The following is a 15,966-nucleotide window of genomic DNA, read 5'->3' as shown; positions in this document are numbered from 1 at the left end:
TAGGAATTGTGTCATTTTAAGTATAACTATATAATCCTAGCTACAGAACTGCTTTTGCTTCAGCGTCTATTTGCAGCATAGAGAATGAGAAAGGCCTCAGTGGGAACCCAAAAAAAATCTAGAGCTGCTGAGAACATCTGGTTTTCTTGTGGAGTTCTAGAAATGGGGCTGGTGTGTTTGCTAACACAATTGCCAGAGCTATTAAGAGAACATGTGATGATAATAATGCTAAATGCCAGGACAGTGTAGTGGTTCTGGAGTCAGACCTGGAAGAACTGGGTTCAAATACCTGCTCAGTGATGAAGTTTCCTGAGTGACCTTGGACCAGCCACTGTCTCCCAGTCTCACCCACCTTACAGAGTTCTGAGAACAAAAGGAGGGAAGGAACCATGTGTACCACCCTGAGCTCTTTGGAGGAAGGGTGGTGTAATAAATATGCAAAATAAATAAATGCTAACACGAGCGTCACTTTGGAAGATGATTGCTGTGGAGTCTAGACTAACTCTAGATCATTGTTTCTCAAACTATGGGTTGGGATCCACTAGGTGGGTTGTGAACCAATTTCAGGTGGGTGCCCATTCATTTCAATGTGTGTTTTATTTTTTATATATTAGACTCGAGGCTACTATGGTATGTGAGTGCTTTTGGGGAAATGTTAACAGACCTGTACTTTTAACAGGCTACATAGGTTCTCAAACTTTTAGCACCAGGACCCACTTTTTAGAAAGAGAATTTGTCAGGACCTGCCGGAAGTGTTGTTATGACTGGAAGTGACATCATTAAGTAAGAAAATTTTTAACAATCCTAGGCTGCAATCCTCCCCAAACTTATTCAGGAGTCCCATTGATTAACATTGTTAAACGCATATACATAGTAGCCTGTTAAAAGTACAGGTCTGTAACATTTCCCCAAATGCAGTCACATACCATGGTAGCATCAAGTCTAATATATTAAAATTAAACATTGAAATGAATGGGGACCCACCTGAAATTGGCTTATGGCCCACCTGGTCGGTCCTGACCCGTAGTTTGAGAAGCACTGTAAGGAAATGGAGGGGCAAAGAGAAAGGAGTAGCAAAACGTTGCTCATTCTTGGTTGTTAGAATTTGGTTTCAGAATGAATGGGATGGGGAAAATTGGTTATTTAGTTCCTTTGAACGAACACTCTTGGGCTCACAGATCTAGTTATGTGGTTCTTTGGGTCCTAGCCAATACTGTTGTCCATAGTTAATTGGGGCAGGAGAGAATACTGAGAAAATACTTTCAGCAACCTCAGCTGGTTGTTGGATTGGGGCAGGATTTAGATGCTAACCGATGTTAATTATGTATCATTGGTCAAGGTGTACATAGTGCCTTGCATGAAATATTGTAGCCTTACCTTTGTAAAAATTCATTGTTTTGTAGGCTATCCTGGCATGAAGATTAGTGTGGGTTGCATAAGCTTTAAAATAAATATACAACTCTAAAACTATACAGCCTGTATCCTGACCCATTTAAGCTCTGTAGCCCCAAAGCCAATCTGTTTCAGGTTCCATGCATCTTCTAGCCCTGTCCAGGTTTCATCAGAATCTCTTAGTTCAAAATCTGGCAACCCTGGATTTCAGGAAGGTGGAGTTCTGATACACTGCCTGTGATTTTTTTTTTTGTTCCTCTCCTTAAGTATCCTTTCTTTGAAAACGGATGGACAACCAGGAGTTTCTAAATGTGTACCAAAGCAATGCTAGCAAAAAGGTAAGCACCAGAGCCATTTCTAGTGGGAGGTGCCACTTAGCAGTTATAAATTGAGTTTTGTACATGACAAATTGGCATGTATATGTGAAACTGCCATTTGAGCCTCTTGCTATTTATGTGAATGCTGTCAAAGTGGGTTAGAAAGTGAGTGCATGAAAGACACTTTGATGTGGAATGTACTACATAAGAACAGCCCCACTGGATCAGGCCATAGGCCCATCTAGTCCAGCTTCCTGTATCTCACAGCGGCCCACCAAATGCCCCAGGGAGCACACCAGATAACAAGAGACTTGCATCCTGGTGCCCTCCCTTGCAGCTGGCATTCTGACATAGCCCATTTCTAAAATCAGGAGGTTGCACCTACTCATCATGGCTTGTAACCCATAATGGATTTTTCCTCCAGAAACTTGTCCTATCCCCTTTTAAAGGCATCCAGGCCAGATGCCGTCACCACATCCTGCGGCAAGGAGTTCCACAGACCGACCACATGCTGAGTAAAGAAATATTTTCTTTTCTCTGTCCTAACCCTCCCAACACTCAATTTTAGTGGATGTCCCCTGGTTTTGGTGTTATGTGAGAGTGTAAAGAGCATCTCTCTATCCACTTTATCCTTCCCATGCATAATTTTGTATGTCTCAATCATGTCCCCCCTCAGGCATCTCTTTTCTAGGCTGAAGAAGCCCAAACACTGTAGCCTTTCCTCATAAGGAAGGTGCCCCAGCCCCGTAATCATCTTAGTTGCTCTCTTTTGCACCTTTTCCATTTCCACTATGTCCTTTTTGAGATGTGGCAACCAGAACTGACACAATACTCCAGGTGGAGCCTTATTATCGATTTGTATAATGGCATTATAATATTAGCCTTTTGGTTCTCAATACCTTTCCTAATTATCCCAAGCATAGAATTGGCCTTCTTCACTGCTGCCGCACATTGGGTCGACACTTTCATCAATCTGTCCACCGCCCCAAGATCTCTCTCCTGATCTGTCACAGACAGCTCAGAACCCATTAGCCTATATGTGAAGTTTTGATTTTTTGCCCCAGTATGCATGACTTTACGCTTACTTACATTGAAACGCATCTGCCATTTTGCTGCCCATTCTGCCAGTCTGGAGAGATCCTTCTGGAGCTCCTCACAATCACTTCTGGTCTTCACCACTCATAAAAGTCTGGTGTCATCTGCAAACTTTGCCACCTCACTGCTCAACCCTGTCTCCAGGTCATTTATGAAGAGGTTGAAAAGCACCGGTCCCAGGACAGATCCTTGGGGCACACCGCTTTTCACCTCTCTCCATTGTGAAAATTGCCCATTGACACCCACTCTGTTTCCTGGTCTTCAACCAGGTCTCAATTCAGGAGAGGACCTGCCCTCTAATTCCCTGACTGTGGAGTTTTTTCAGTAGCCTTTGGTGAGGGACCATGTCAAACGCCTTCTGAAAGTCCAGATATATAATGTCCACGGGTTCTCTCACATCCACATGCCTGTTGACCTTTTCAAAGAATTCTAAAAGGTTCATGAGGCAAGACTTACCCTTACAGAAGCCATACTGATTCTCCCTCAGCAAGGCCTGTTCATCTATGTGTTTTGGAATGCTTCTATCTTTGATGAGGCATTCCACCATCTTACCCGGTATAGATCCCCCTCTTTCCCTTTTTAAAGATTGGTATGACATTTGCTATCCTCCAATCCTCTGGCACCATGGCCGTTTTGAGGGACAAGTGTTAATGGTTTCTGGGTCCTGTTGAGTAAGTGTTGGTTTCATGTTGTGGTGAGGGGGTGCATGGGCTTGGTGTGTAGCAGCAGTTCTGGCACTCTGGCTGTGAGGCTGCAGGTCCGCAAGCCATTCTGGAGGAACTTGTGCTTCTTCTGCAGTTCCTTGTATTGCATTTGCACTGTTGATTTTAAGTATTAGCATGTCTCTGACTTCTTGGATTATGACTGTTTGCAAAAGATGCATGGATCTCTCTTGTACTGCAGACACCTCTAAGGAAGCAGCTCAGCAGCACCTCTGTTTCAGCCTATGCATCTCAAGGGGGATCATCTCCAAAACAAAAGAAGCTCCTAAACAGAGACAGAGGAAGATTGGAACCAAGGGGTATGTCTGGAGTTATTTCATATCGGGCACAATCCTAACCAGGTCTACTCAGAAGGAAGTCCTATTATGTTCAATGGAACTTACTCCCAGGAAAGTGAGGTTAGGATTGCAGCCATCCTCTCTTAGTCTGCATTTCATGCAGACTAACTAGATTCAAACATCCTGTTGAATTTTCTCCATCTTATGAAGCAACAACAATCCCTCATCCCAACATATCTAGTTGGGCATGCATGACTTCACTTTTGCTTGAGAAATATCAGTCCGTTACACCTGGCTTGAGCAAAGAAGACTTCTGGTCAGCTTCTGCATTTCTTGCCTTTTCTCCATCTATTTGCTGCTTCATACCTGTGAATTTCTTCCTCCTTCCCTCCACCCAGTGGTATTGCTAAGAGGGTGCGGGAACAATACCATCATGTTATTTATCGTTCATGCAAAATGGAATGAAACAAACTGTGTTGAAATCTCACTATTCTATCAAAAGTTATAGCCAAAAAAGTCAGTGGGGCGGGGCAATGGTGTGTCACCATGCCCACTGCCCAGGGCTTTGCCACACCCACTGCATGGAAGGAGGTCCATCATGGGGGCACAAACTCTAGCTCTAACACTGCCTCCACCCCCACCACTACCTCCAATATCAGAATTGTGTTCTAGTTAAATTCTATAGATTAGCCATTTCTAACCTCTCATCATTTTTATAACTAACCTTGGTACTTATTGATTCCTCATCTCCAAGTTTTGATGTTTTGAGATTTTGTGTGTCAGTACACTGACCTCATCCATTCCATCACTTTTTCTCTTGGGCTATGGTTTTTTTGAGACGGGGACTTATCCAAGGGTCATAGAAAATTCAGTGATTTTGCGCTCAAAACCTGCCCTTGACTTATCTGTGAGATTGACTTATTTTATTTATTGGGTTTCTATACTGCTTTTCTAAAAACCCAAAGTGGTGTACAACAGAAAAACACATAAATTTAAAACATTAAAATCAATTAAAATGAAATCATAAAAACCATTTAAACAGTTTAAAAGGTAACAATAATGGAGCAGGTTAAAATGTCAGCAGCATAAAAGTGTGTAAGGGGTCCCTAAGAAGTGCCTTATACTCAAGAATCTATGGTAGATCTTTAAAAGATGTACAGTAAGTTTCAGAGTAGGACTAAGTAGGCCAGTGTAGAAAACATTCTAATAAAGACATTTAAAGTTTGGTTGTATAGTCTGAGTAGGACATGACTATTGGGGTGGTGGTGCCATGATAAATTCCTGCACTTCAGAAGTTACCATTACCTCATCTCACAGTTTACATTCATATTACAAATTAGCTCAAGCAAAAAGTGTGAATACACATTGGAAAAGAATGCTGGAGATGAGGGAGCAAGTGCAAGTCAAACCAAACCAACATCTGCTCAGATTTCCAAAAGCTGTGCTGAGTCTTTAGGGGATAAATAAAATCCAGTTGGGTCACTTTATTTCCACAGGCAAAGAATAGAAAATGGCACCATTTCTAAGGTGATGCAATTTGTTTTTTAGGGGAGGAAGGTGGCCTTAAAGCAATTGCCAAACTTGGCTCTGGTTCTCAGATTCCCAGGTAACTATCTGAAACTGGATGTAATGCAGTTAAGAACTACTTTGCAGGCTGTTGAGAAAATGGATGTGTGGGGAAAGGTTAATGGTGTAAATACTTTACACGCTGATAGTGTAAATCCTTGTACTCATTCTTCATTATGGAATGCCCTTTGCCAAACAGTTCCTTTCTTCTGGAGTCTTTTTCACAACCCGTTCTTCTTTGTGCAATGCCACACTTGGTATCTATTAATAATTAATAATGAGTTATAATACCCTTGGGGAACTATATGAACATACAGAGGTGCCTTATGCAGAGTCTACTGGTTTGTCTAGCCCTGTGTACTCTATCTAGCAATGACTCTCTAAAGACTAGGGAAGAGATCTTGCCTTATCCTGAAAGCTAAAACTACACATTGCCCACTCTCCAAGCGTGTCCTTTTCAGAAAGCGTATGTGGGAGGGAGTTTACCTATTTACAACTACATACTGGTTCCCTGCCTTGAAGGCCCCTCTCCTACAGATGCTGTTGACAGCCTGTTCCTAACAGGGCAAATGGCAGATTACAAGAGCCATTCATGGTGGAAATTGGCATGGGGCAAAAGGTTAAACCCCTTTACTTCCCACGCCACTGCTCCAGTCATAAGAACATATGATCATCTTGTAATATAAGATAATCTTGTCATATGGCTTAAGCCTTCCCAGTCTAGTTAGCATGCTTGCTGTTTGTCAGCCCCCATTAAGCTTCTTTAAAGAACATTCAATTGTATATGTACCTTGTAAAATAAAATAAGAATTGTTAAATGGTATGTGTGGAAAGGTGTGACAAGAGAGAGCAGATGGAAATGGGCAATACAACATCGGATCAGTGGTAACATGCAAGCAATGTGTTGCCTCTGAACATTTGTGGGCCACCTCTAAAGTACAGACGATGAAACAAACAAGTATCTAAAACATGGCAAATTTAAGTGGGATGATGTGTGTGACCTCTCATAAAAGCCAAGTTAAGTACAATAGAATAGAGTCCAGAGTTTCTCAAACTGTGGGTTGGGACCCACTAGGTGGGACATAAGCCAATTTCAGGTGGGTCCCCATTCATTTCAATGTGTATTTTGTTTTTAATATATTAGACTTGATGCTATCATGGCATGTTACTGCATTTGGGGAAATGTTTTAACAGGCTACAATGTACAGGCTTTTAACAGTGATAGTCAATGGGGCTTACTCCTGGGTAAGCATGAATAGGACTTCAGTCTTTTGGATGTTTGAGAAATTTTTTTAAACAGATCAGCAACTGCTTGGGAGGCTTAGTAGGATTATTTATTTTAAATAAATCTTTAAATCTATACTTATTGTAAGGGTTTAATTTACTTACTTAATTGATTTGATTTTGGTGTATGGGGATGTTAAAAATTTTCCTGCTTGATGGTGTTACTTCCAGGTTAATGACATAACTTTAGATGGGTCCCAACAGATTGTCATTCTAAAAAATTGGGTCCCGGTGTAATAAGTTTGAGAAACGTTGGAATAGACCAGCAGTTCTCAAACTCTCTGGGACTCTCCAAACATCTGGGAGAGTTTGAGAGCCTATAAGTGCTTGCATGGGTGGGAGGAAGGCAGCAGGGGTGGGGGGAAGGCAGCGACGTGATGTCCAGCATCACGCTGTTGTGGAGGGGCGCAGGGGTACACTTCCACTCACCCCTGCCTGCAGCAGCTTCCTGGGGGTCAGAGGAGCCTGGCCCCAGCCTCAGCAAGGCTCTCCATGCAGTGCAGACCCTCCTAGAACATGATCGCAACCACTTCCTGTTCCTCAATCACAAAACTGGAAGTGGTCGTGATTGCGTTCTGTAGGAGTTTGTGCTGCACGGAGAGCCTTGCTGAGGTTGGGACCGGGCTTATCTGACCACCGGGAGGCTGCTGCAGGAAGGGGTGAGTGGAAACGCGTCCCTGTACCCTGATCAGAGGCGTGATCCAGGGGGTTGCGTCTCTGCCCTCCCCCCTCCCCACCCCTTTAAGGGGGCAATGCCCAAGGTCCTCAGGCTGGGGTGCTGCGATGCCCCAGTTTGAGAACCACTGGAACAGACCAATTAGGTATAAATCTCTGTAGGACTCCAGTGCCAGGCCTCTTCAGCCAAATGTTATGATGCTGGTAAAGCCAATAGTTACCCAAACGACCCCTCTGATTACAGGAAAATGTGGTGCACTGCGGATTTTGAATTTGGCAAGCCACTTGGCAAAGGGAGGTTTGGTGCAGTGTATTTAGCTCGGGAGAAGAAGACTCATTTTATCTTGGCCTTAAAAGTGATATTCAAGTCTGCCTTGGAGAAAGCTCAGCTGGAACACCAGCTTCGAAGAGAAATAGAAATCCTAAGTCACCTCAGGTAAAGCATCTGAATGGCATGAGCATTTGGGACAGAGAGGCTGATTCCTCTCAATCAAACTTGGGAACCAGGCCATACCGTTAACACAAATGGTAACACTTTTTCAGGAACATCTTTTTGCAGGTGCTGGGGTGAACCCTTGAATGCCTTTTGCTGTTTCCTCCTCTTTGTTAATTCATGAGGCAAACACTTAAGAGTATCATCTTCAAATCTTTGGAAAATTTCTGCTGAAATCCTGGAAATTAGAAGAAAGTGACTATGAATCTTCGGGTGACTGAGGAGTGAGAAGCATCTGCTTTTAATATGTGGATATGCTTAAGGGCCACGAGCTAGATCTGAGCAAGAGTATTTGCCCTTGATATCAACTTTGTGTGTGCTTGAACTCTGAATTCGCACATGTACCTTAATCTTCAGGGACAGGATATGTTAACTGCAGAACTCAGGATGATCAGTAATAAAACTCTAGATGTGTAAAGCCACCTTGGGCATTTGCTTGGGCCTGGGAAAGATGGGATATAAATATTTTAAATAAAATAAATAATGCATAGCACTATTATTATTATTAACAACAACAACAACAACAACAACAATTTATACCCTGCCTTTCTCCTCGAAGGGACCAAGGCGGCTTACAACAATAATTAAAAACACATATTAAAAACGTAATTTAAAACAAGATAAAAACATTATCAGATAAAAATTTTAAAAGAGCAACCAGCAACAATTTATAAAAAGACCCAGGGCCTGTAACCAGGTGTTAAAAGGTGTAAAGGGTGTTTAAAAATGATGTTAAAAAGGCCAGGAACTCAGAAGGCTTGTCTAAAAAGAAAAGTCTTCAGTCCTCACGGGCAACATGTGGTTGATGTGTATCTGGTCTTCTAAGTGTTTCCACATGTTGCAGTTTGTGGATGATCATGCACTAGAAGGGACAAGGTATGCATTAGATATATGTTGCTACTTCCTGACTTTTTGAAATGGAAAAGCAGCCACACAAGGTTGCAATCTGAAAGGGAGGAAGAATGAGAGAGAACTAAATGCTTAAATCTTCCCCAGGTGGCCATATTATGCTTACATTGTGCCCCTGCAAGGAGAGAGGCAGCTCCAGAGAGGGAGGATTTTGCCAAACACTCATCTGTTCAACCCCACCATCCCAAAGCTAACCAAGAAGGGGGGGGGGTGTTCATCAATCTCCTAGACATGCTGAAAAGGAAGCAATAAAAGGAAACTTACTAATGGCCCACCTCACCCAAGCACTGTCTGTTCTAGTGGCTGTCTGCTGATATTCATTTTGTATCTTTTAGATTGTGAGCCCTTTTGGGACAGGGAGCCATTTAGTTATTTGATTTTTCTCTGTAAACCGCTTTGGGAACTTTTAGTTGAAAAGCGGTATATAAATACTGTTAATAATAATAATAATAATAATAATGAGAAACTTACTGTAATTAAAGACACATTGACTCTTAAAAGCCTCAACACTCTGCCTGTCCCCACTTTGCTCTGATTGCAAAGGAATTGCCACAAGTTAGGTCTGAACAAACACAGATAAGCAACACAGACACTGAAATCCAACAAGTTGGCAATAAAACCATCTCATGGTGAATTCTCTGTAAATGAGTGAACAAGGATGCCTATTCAGAGAATAGGACATGCAAGGAAGCAACCTTTGTCACTCAGATTGCAATGGTGTCCTCTTCCAAATGAAACATTTTTTCAAAATCTACCCAGTGCATTCATGTATGGACAGAATATTATGCAATCCCTGGGTACCTATCAAAGTGGCTCATTCTTACCAAATTAAGCCACCATTCTTCTCCTTCTCTCCTTGTTTCTCTCCAGGCATCCAAATATCCTAAGCATGTATAACTACTTCCATGATCAAACACGAGTTTTTCTGATGCTTGAATATGCTCCAAGGGGGGAGCTATACAAGGAACTACAGAAGAAGAAATACTTTGATGATAGCAGAACCGCAACAGTGAGTACAAAAATCAAATATTGGCATCTTGTTAGCTGTGGAGTTTATTTGTTGCAAGGTTCAAGAGAGCAAGACTCAGTACTCAAGGGTGATCATTTGCAGGCTTTATTTCGTTGCAAGCAACGGGTATCTCATGGGACTAATGTCTCAAAGCATGAGAGCAATTTCCCAATGTTAACTGGACCCTTTATAGCATTCTGGGTCCTTTGTTTGAAAATCTGAACTTCCCATTGGATGAAGTTTGACATCATAGATGGGGCTAACTCTTAATAGGCTATAGATAACTTTAGAGACACCTGATAGGCTTGTTTCAGGTTACAGTTCCCATAAAAGTTACAATTAAACAATTAAATGTATTGAATTACAAAGTTTTCAAAAACCAGTAGAGTGTGCTATAACATTATCTATCCAGCGTTGACCCTTTTCCACATCCATCAATTCAATTAAAAATTGTTTTGACAAGGTTTAGACTACCCTAATTAAAGAGATGACACAATGCTCAAAGACAGGTGTGAAGACCTCACATTTGGCTGAACTTCAGACCCATTTCTTGGCATACATCCCCTTCAGACTCATCCTAATTAGGATGGCCTTGCTTGAGCCACCTATCTTATCTCTGCTGCATTTCTTCTCCTGGTTTAGTAAAACACTGTGGGGCCCTCTGCGAAGCAAAGACCTTTAAACTTCCTTTAACAGTCTCACTAAAATCAAACATTTTGACTTCTATGTCTTAATTCTATATAATTATTGTGACCAGCTACCTTGAGTACATTGGTATTAAGGGATATGTCTTTTGCCCTAAAAAGCATGAAAGATATTGGCAGGCATAGTGGTGTATATCCTTGCTAAGAAGTGACCTCATTCCTCTTCAGTGGTTGCCTAGCACCTGCTAAAGTGTAATCTCTCTGAACTAAGGCTTCAGCTAGCTTCTTTGCTTTCTTAAACTTTTCAAGTAACTTTTAGTCCCCTATGGCCTGCCTCTATTTCAGTTGCAATTCAAACAAAAAGTCTCCAAAAGCAGAAGTTTCCTGATACTTTCCATTCTGTCCCTTTCATCTTCTTGCCCTCTCATTACTTTCAAAGAGGGAGTAGCCTTGTCTCACTTTGACTTGTTCAAGGATGCTTGCTTATCTAATTAAATGTGTGATGTCTTCTAAAGTTCATCTCTTGCAGGTGTCTGTGGTTAGCTAGCTAGACCCTTTGTTAGTTTGCCAAGAAACATTGCCAACTGATAGCAGAGCAGTTAATGAGCAGAGAAGCTTTCCCATAAGTTCATGCTTTTCTGTCTTCTTCTTGCCTTCTCCTATGCTAACATAGAAACACCTGTGAAGCCTTCCTGCAATGTTAAAGCTTTTGTCTGTTACTAAGACTTTTCTAAAATCAAGAAGCAAAGGTTGCTTAAGACTTGCTTCTAATGACTACTATGTCCCCATATATGTTGGTTACACTTTAGGGCAAAGACTATTTTACCTATATGTGTTTTTTCCTTTGAAAGCATGGAAGAATAACAATTTAAAACTATAAATGAACACAGGCAGACTGTCCTACTTCTGCCAAGTTGGGGCCTATCTGCTCGTTACCTAGCAATCTTATCTATTTGCATTCCAAGGTGTTTACGCCTAAGCAGCTCTGTGAGAATACATTTTTGCCTTTAAATGAAGTCAAACAGCTTCTTCTATTCTGTGTTTTTCCATGCTTTAGTCAGACTTCTAAAATGATTCTTTCTTTGCTTATACTTATACTGGGCTATCCAGTGACTTTACAGTCTAGGGTCAAGGGTCACTGCGCCCCATCTTGAACTGAAGTAATCCTAGGGAGAGAGTAAACTCATGTACAAGCATCCCCATTTCTGCTTGCTTGTCTCTCTACTTGCATTTCCTCTACTTGCCACAGACTCCTTAGCCATTTCTAGAGTAGGCTTCACACCAACATGGAGCCGCATGAGAGGTTAAAACCAGCAGAAGGAACAAAACCATTAGCTGTAGAGATGGAGATCTGGTTCTTCAGGCATAAAGAACCAGTTTATTAAACCAGTGATTTGCTTATGGTCAACCTGGCAATAGGTCTAGATAGTATCAGAGCCATTTCACAGTCTCTGACTGGGCCTAGTGTAGTTCTCCTGCTTGGATTTCATAATAAAATATCATGATTGGTGAATGGAACAAATTAGAATGGAAAACCCATGTTATGTAGTCCATTCACATACATGACATTTTAAAATAACATAAAGAAAAGGCAGTTTGCTGCCCTGTGGAGTCTGCCACTTGCCATCTAACTTGAGACCAGGTGTGGTATCTGGGGCTGGCCAAGTCAGGTACTGTCATAGGCCCCCATGCATCAGATGGTCCACTGGCCAGATTGATCCCTGAACCCTCACTGTCGGTAACAGCACACAATGCACCATCACAGGGAGAGCAAGGGTGCCGTAAGGGTCCTGTTCAGAGCCATGCCGGAAGACCACTAGCAACTGCTGCTAGCACTGTAGAGAATAGAGTATGGACAAGGGAGAAAGTGATGAATGCATGCAAGATAGGCTCTGTTTCAGTTGATAAAGTGAAATAAAGGAGTTGATGATCTTTGTGTGAAACAATTATGACTGCATAGACAAAGTGCCAAACTTGTTAACATGTGCAAGCTTGTGTGTGTGTGTGTGGTTTTTAAATGCTAAATAGCAGCTGGATCAGTACCATAGCAGGAGAGGAGGGTTGTTTTTTTTTTTTGTTTAATCCAATAAAGGTTATTGGTCAGGGGAGGGAGAAGGCTGTTATTGGTGACAGTGAGAGATTTTGCTTTCCTTGGCAAACCACAATGGGGAGGCCTTTTTCAGATTGGGAATATGGCAGAGATGTAAAGCTCTTCCCTGCTGTTTTGGTCCATGGTGGGCTGATCCAGCTGCTATATAAAACTTTAAAAAATAATGTACTTGCAAAGCATGTTCTACATGTTGGACTCCATACAGAATCTAAGTTATGGACTCCCTAGCTGCTTTTCAAATGATGTTCTGGCCAACATATTGGCGCAGAGTACTATCTAAGCTACCAGCTACCTAACTATTGCCATTTCCTATACATGAAATATTCTGCAGTATATGGAAGAAATATCTGATGCTCTGATGTACTGTCATGCTCAAAAAGTGATCCATAGAGATATTAAGCCAGAAAACCTCCTCTTAGGATTAAGAGGGGAGCTGAAGTTGGCAGACTTTGGCTGGTCCGTGCATGCACCATCCTTAAGGTAAGCCTCTCTTCTGATGTTTATGCTCTGTTTCAAAAGGCATTTTCTATTGAGTTGGATGGTGTTTCTCCAAAGTGCAAGGTGGCCCTACAGAATTCTTCTGGACCTAAGACTAGGCAATATTCCAAACTCCTAGATACTTGGGCCTTGGGAAGGAGCTATAGCTCAGCAGTAGACCACATGTTTTGCATGCAGAAGGTCCCAGGTTCAAGATGGAGCTTTGAGGAGCCACTAGGAGCTTAGAGGAGGCAACCCCTCCCAGCTAAGGGAGTTGCTGGTGTAAGGTGTGCATGTGAAGATCAGAAAAAAATATTTTGCCATTTGGAGCCAAGAGGCAAGTGGGAGCTGAGAATGGAAGGCACCCTGAGGTCCAAGGGTCTCTTCTCTCTCTAAGGAGCCAACATGAGCTGGAGGTATTACCTGGTAGGAGTGTGAATAGTTTGCCTCCAACTGTGTAAGTAAAGCAAAGAAGATAACAGTGCCATCAGGCTTCAGTACTTCTACTTGCAAAGGAAACCAAAGCTCAAGTAGCACTACTCCTGAGACTTCTCACCATTCCGAGAGTGCACACTATTCTTTTCCTTTTTCTGGCTGCTGCAAAAGGCATAGGAGCAGGGCCAGTAAACTCTAAGTCTTCCAAAGCACCTAATTTAATTCATTTGCTGGTACATTTTAAGCCAACAATGTGTGATAATGCAAATGCAGTTAGCTTATGCATTTTGTTAAACAACAAAATAGGAGGACGACCTTGTGTGGCACCACAGATTACCTGGCTCCAGAAATGATAGAAGAGGGTCCTCATGATGAAAATGTTGATGTCTGGTGTGTTGGAGTCCTTTGTTATGAGTGTCTGGCAGGCTATGCTCCATTTGAAGCCCCAACCCGTATAGAGACGTTCCAAAGAATAAGAGAGGTATGCTCTGGGTTTCTAAAAGCAACAAGGTGCACAGGAATAACTTCATAAAACCAAAAACCTATTCTGGGCTTTAATTAAACATTTGTTAGTGGCTAGATGTGCAGAATAGGCAGAGTAGTAGTTTGTGGCTTGTTTTAAAATGTATTCTGTGTCTCAGGATGGCACACATGCTGGGAGTCCTAAAATGGCTTGCAACACTCATAAAATGTAACAGATACATTTGAAACCATACGCTTAAACATACCAAGTTGGAGCAGGCATGCCTCCCTCTGTGTTGATTAAAAAAAAAGTTGGATGGGTTTAGGAGTAAGCGGTAAACTGAGGCTAGGGCTAGGCAGTGGTGTCGCTAGGGGGGTGCGGACTGCACAGGGTGACGCACACGAGGGGTGATATGCTAAAATCGTGGTGGTTATGAGTGATACTGTCATGCTATATACCATTGGATGTGGAATTTCCAGCAGAATACAATGCAAAAAACCAGAGTGAAATATCTCCTTTCTATCAAAAGTTATGGCCAAAAAAATGGAGAATAAAAAATACATAAAGCCCTATGGAAAGTGAAACAGCTGTATCGCACATTTACCCGAGAGTAGGCGGCCTTGCCTTTGTCCATCCGAAAGAGCAGGAAACACCATGTGGGGTGTTGCCCAGCCCACTGCATGGGGGGGTGACACACTGGCATCCTGCACCGGGTGACGCAAACGCTAGTGACACCACTGAGGCTAGGCTAGTTTTTTTTCTAAAGATGTAACTATCTTTCCCCCTCATTTTGATTTCAAGGTTAAATTTGCATTTCCTCCTTGGGTGTCAGATGGAGCCAAGGACTTAATTTCCAAAGTACTCAACCATACACCGTCTTTGCGGCTCCCCCTGCAAGAAATAATAGCACACCCCTGGGTTAAGACTAACTCAAGGAGAATCTTGCCACCTGTCTACAAGGAAGTAGAAGAGTAAATGCTTGCCCTCCACCTGAAGGCTGTGGACTACTTCGCACACTTCTCTGGTAATAGTTTAAGAGGGTGGTGACAGACTGCAGCCCTGTCACCACCTTCTAGACTCCTGCTTTCCCCAAACCACTTTTTCATAGCAGCCTCACCACTACTTGTAATACAGCTTGAGGCTCTACTGTATTTGTAAGGGGAGGGGGAAGCTATGCCATATGGGAACCAGAAAGGGAAAAATTCACTGTGTATCTTTAGAAACTTTAATTAAATAAACACATTTACTCTAGTTCCTGCCTTTTTTGCTGAGGGGAACCTCCCAGGCAGCTCATAACATATTAATATATATTTATTTTATTTATTTATTTTAGAAATTTACATCCTGCCTTTCTATCCAATGAAGGACACTCAAGGTGGCGCATATTAAAAAGTGTGTGTGTGTTCCAGAACCACCTTTCAGAGTGTGATACCATAGTCTTTCGAGACTGAAGGTTGCCAACATATATATATATATATATATATATATATATACATATACACATATACATACATACATACATATATATATATATATATATATGTGTGTGTGTGTGTGTGTGTTTATTTATATAAAGTGTGTGTATATAGGTGTGAGTGTATGTTGTTGGCAACCTTCAGTCTCGAAAGACTATGGTATCGTGCTCTGAGTAGTGGTTCTGGAACAGCGTCTAGTGTGGCTGAAAAGGCCAATTCGGGAGTGACAATCCCTTCCACACCGGGAGCAAGTGCAGTCTGTCCCTGGTCTGTCTCCCTGGCTATAGGCCTTTCTTCTTTGCCTCTTTACCCCAGACTGTTGGCCAAGTGTCTCTTCAAACTGGGAAAGGCCATGCTGCACAGCCTGCCTCCATACATATACGTATATGTATATACATATACACACATATATGCATATATGAATGTATATTTTGTTTTTAATGTTTTAAATTATGTATTATTATTATTATTATATTATTATTATTATTATTAACAGTATTTATATACCGCTTTTCAACTAAAAGTTCACAAAGCTGTTTACAGAGAAAAATCAAATAACTAAATGGCTCCCTGTCCCGAAAGGGCTCACAATCTAAAAAGATGCCAAGGAATACCAGCAGGC

General features: G+C 41.9%; 1 protein-coding gene across 1 annotated transcript; it reads left to right on the top strand.

Moving 5' to 3' along the window:
* Positions 1-1,679: 1,679 nt before the first annotated feature.
* On the top strand, positions 1,680-14,844 carry LOC136648595 (aurora kinase C-like). The gene is made up of 8 exons (XM_066624715.1): positions 1,680-1,730; positions 3,708-3,825; positions 5,353-5,410; positions 7,574-7,765; positions 9,602-9,740; positions 12,826-12,974; positions 13,713-13,887; positions 14,671-14,844. The coding sequence occupies exons 1-8, from the start codon at positions 1,680-1,682 to the stop codon at positions 14,842-14,844; spliced, it is 1,056 nt and encodes a 351-aa protein (XP_066480812.1).
* Positions 14,845-15,966: the final 1,122 nt, after the last annotated feature.

The sequence above is a fragment of the Tiliqua scincoides genome, chromosome 4 (genome assembly GCF_035046505.1).
Source record: "Tiliqua scincoides isolate rTilSci1 chromosome 4, rTilSci1.hap2, whole genome shotgun sequence".
Lineage (NCBI taxonomy): Eukaryota > Metazoa > Chordata > Lepidosauria > Squamata > Scincidae > Tiliqua > Tiliqua scincoides.
The sequence above is the reverse complement of the archived record's forward strand: the minus strand, read 5'-3'. Positions and strand labels throughout refer to the sequence as shown.

What these genes read in the sequence shown, in the direction of transcription:
- LOC136648595 (XM_066624715.1), top strand. Translation starts at nt 1,680, where the DNA reads ATGGACAACCAGGAGTTTCTAAATGTGTACCAAAGCAATGCTAGCAAA. An exon ending in TCTGGTTCTCAGATTCCCAG is followed by an intron (nt 5,411 to 7,573) that starts GTAACTATCTGA and finishes CTCTGATTACAG; the next exon opens with GAAAATGTGGTGCACTGCGG. An exon ending in GAAATCCTAAGTCACCTCAG is followed by an intron (nt 7,766 to 9,601) that starts GTAAAGCATCTG and finishes GTTTCTCTCCAG; the next exon opens with GCATCCAAATATCCTAAGCA.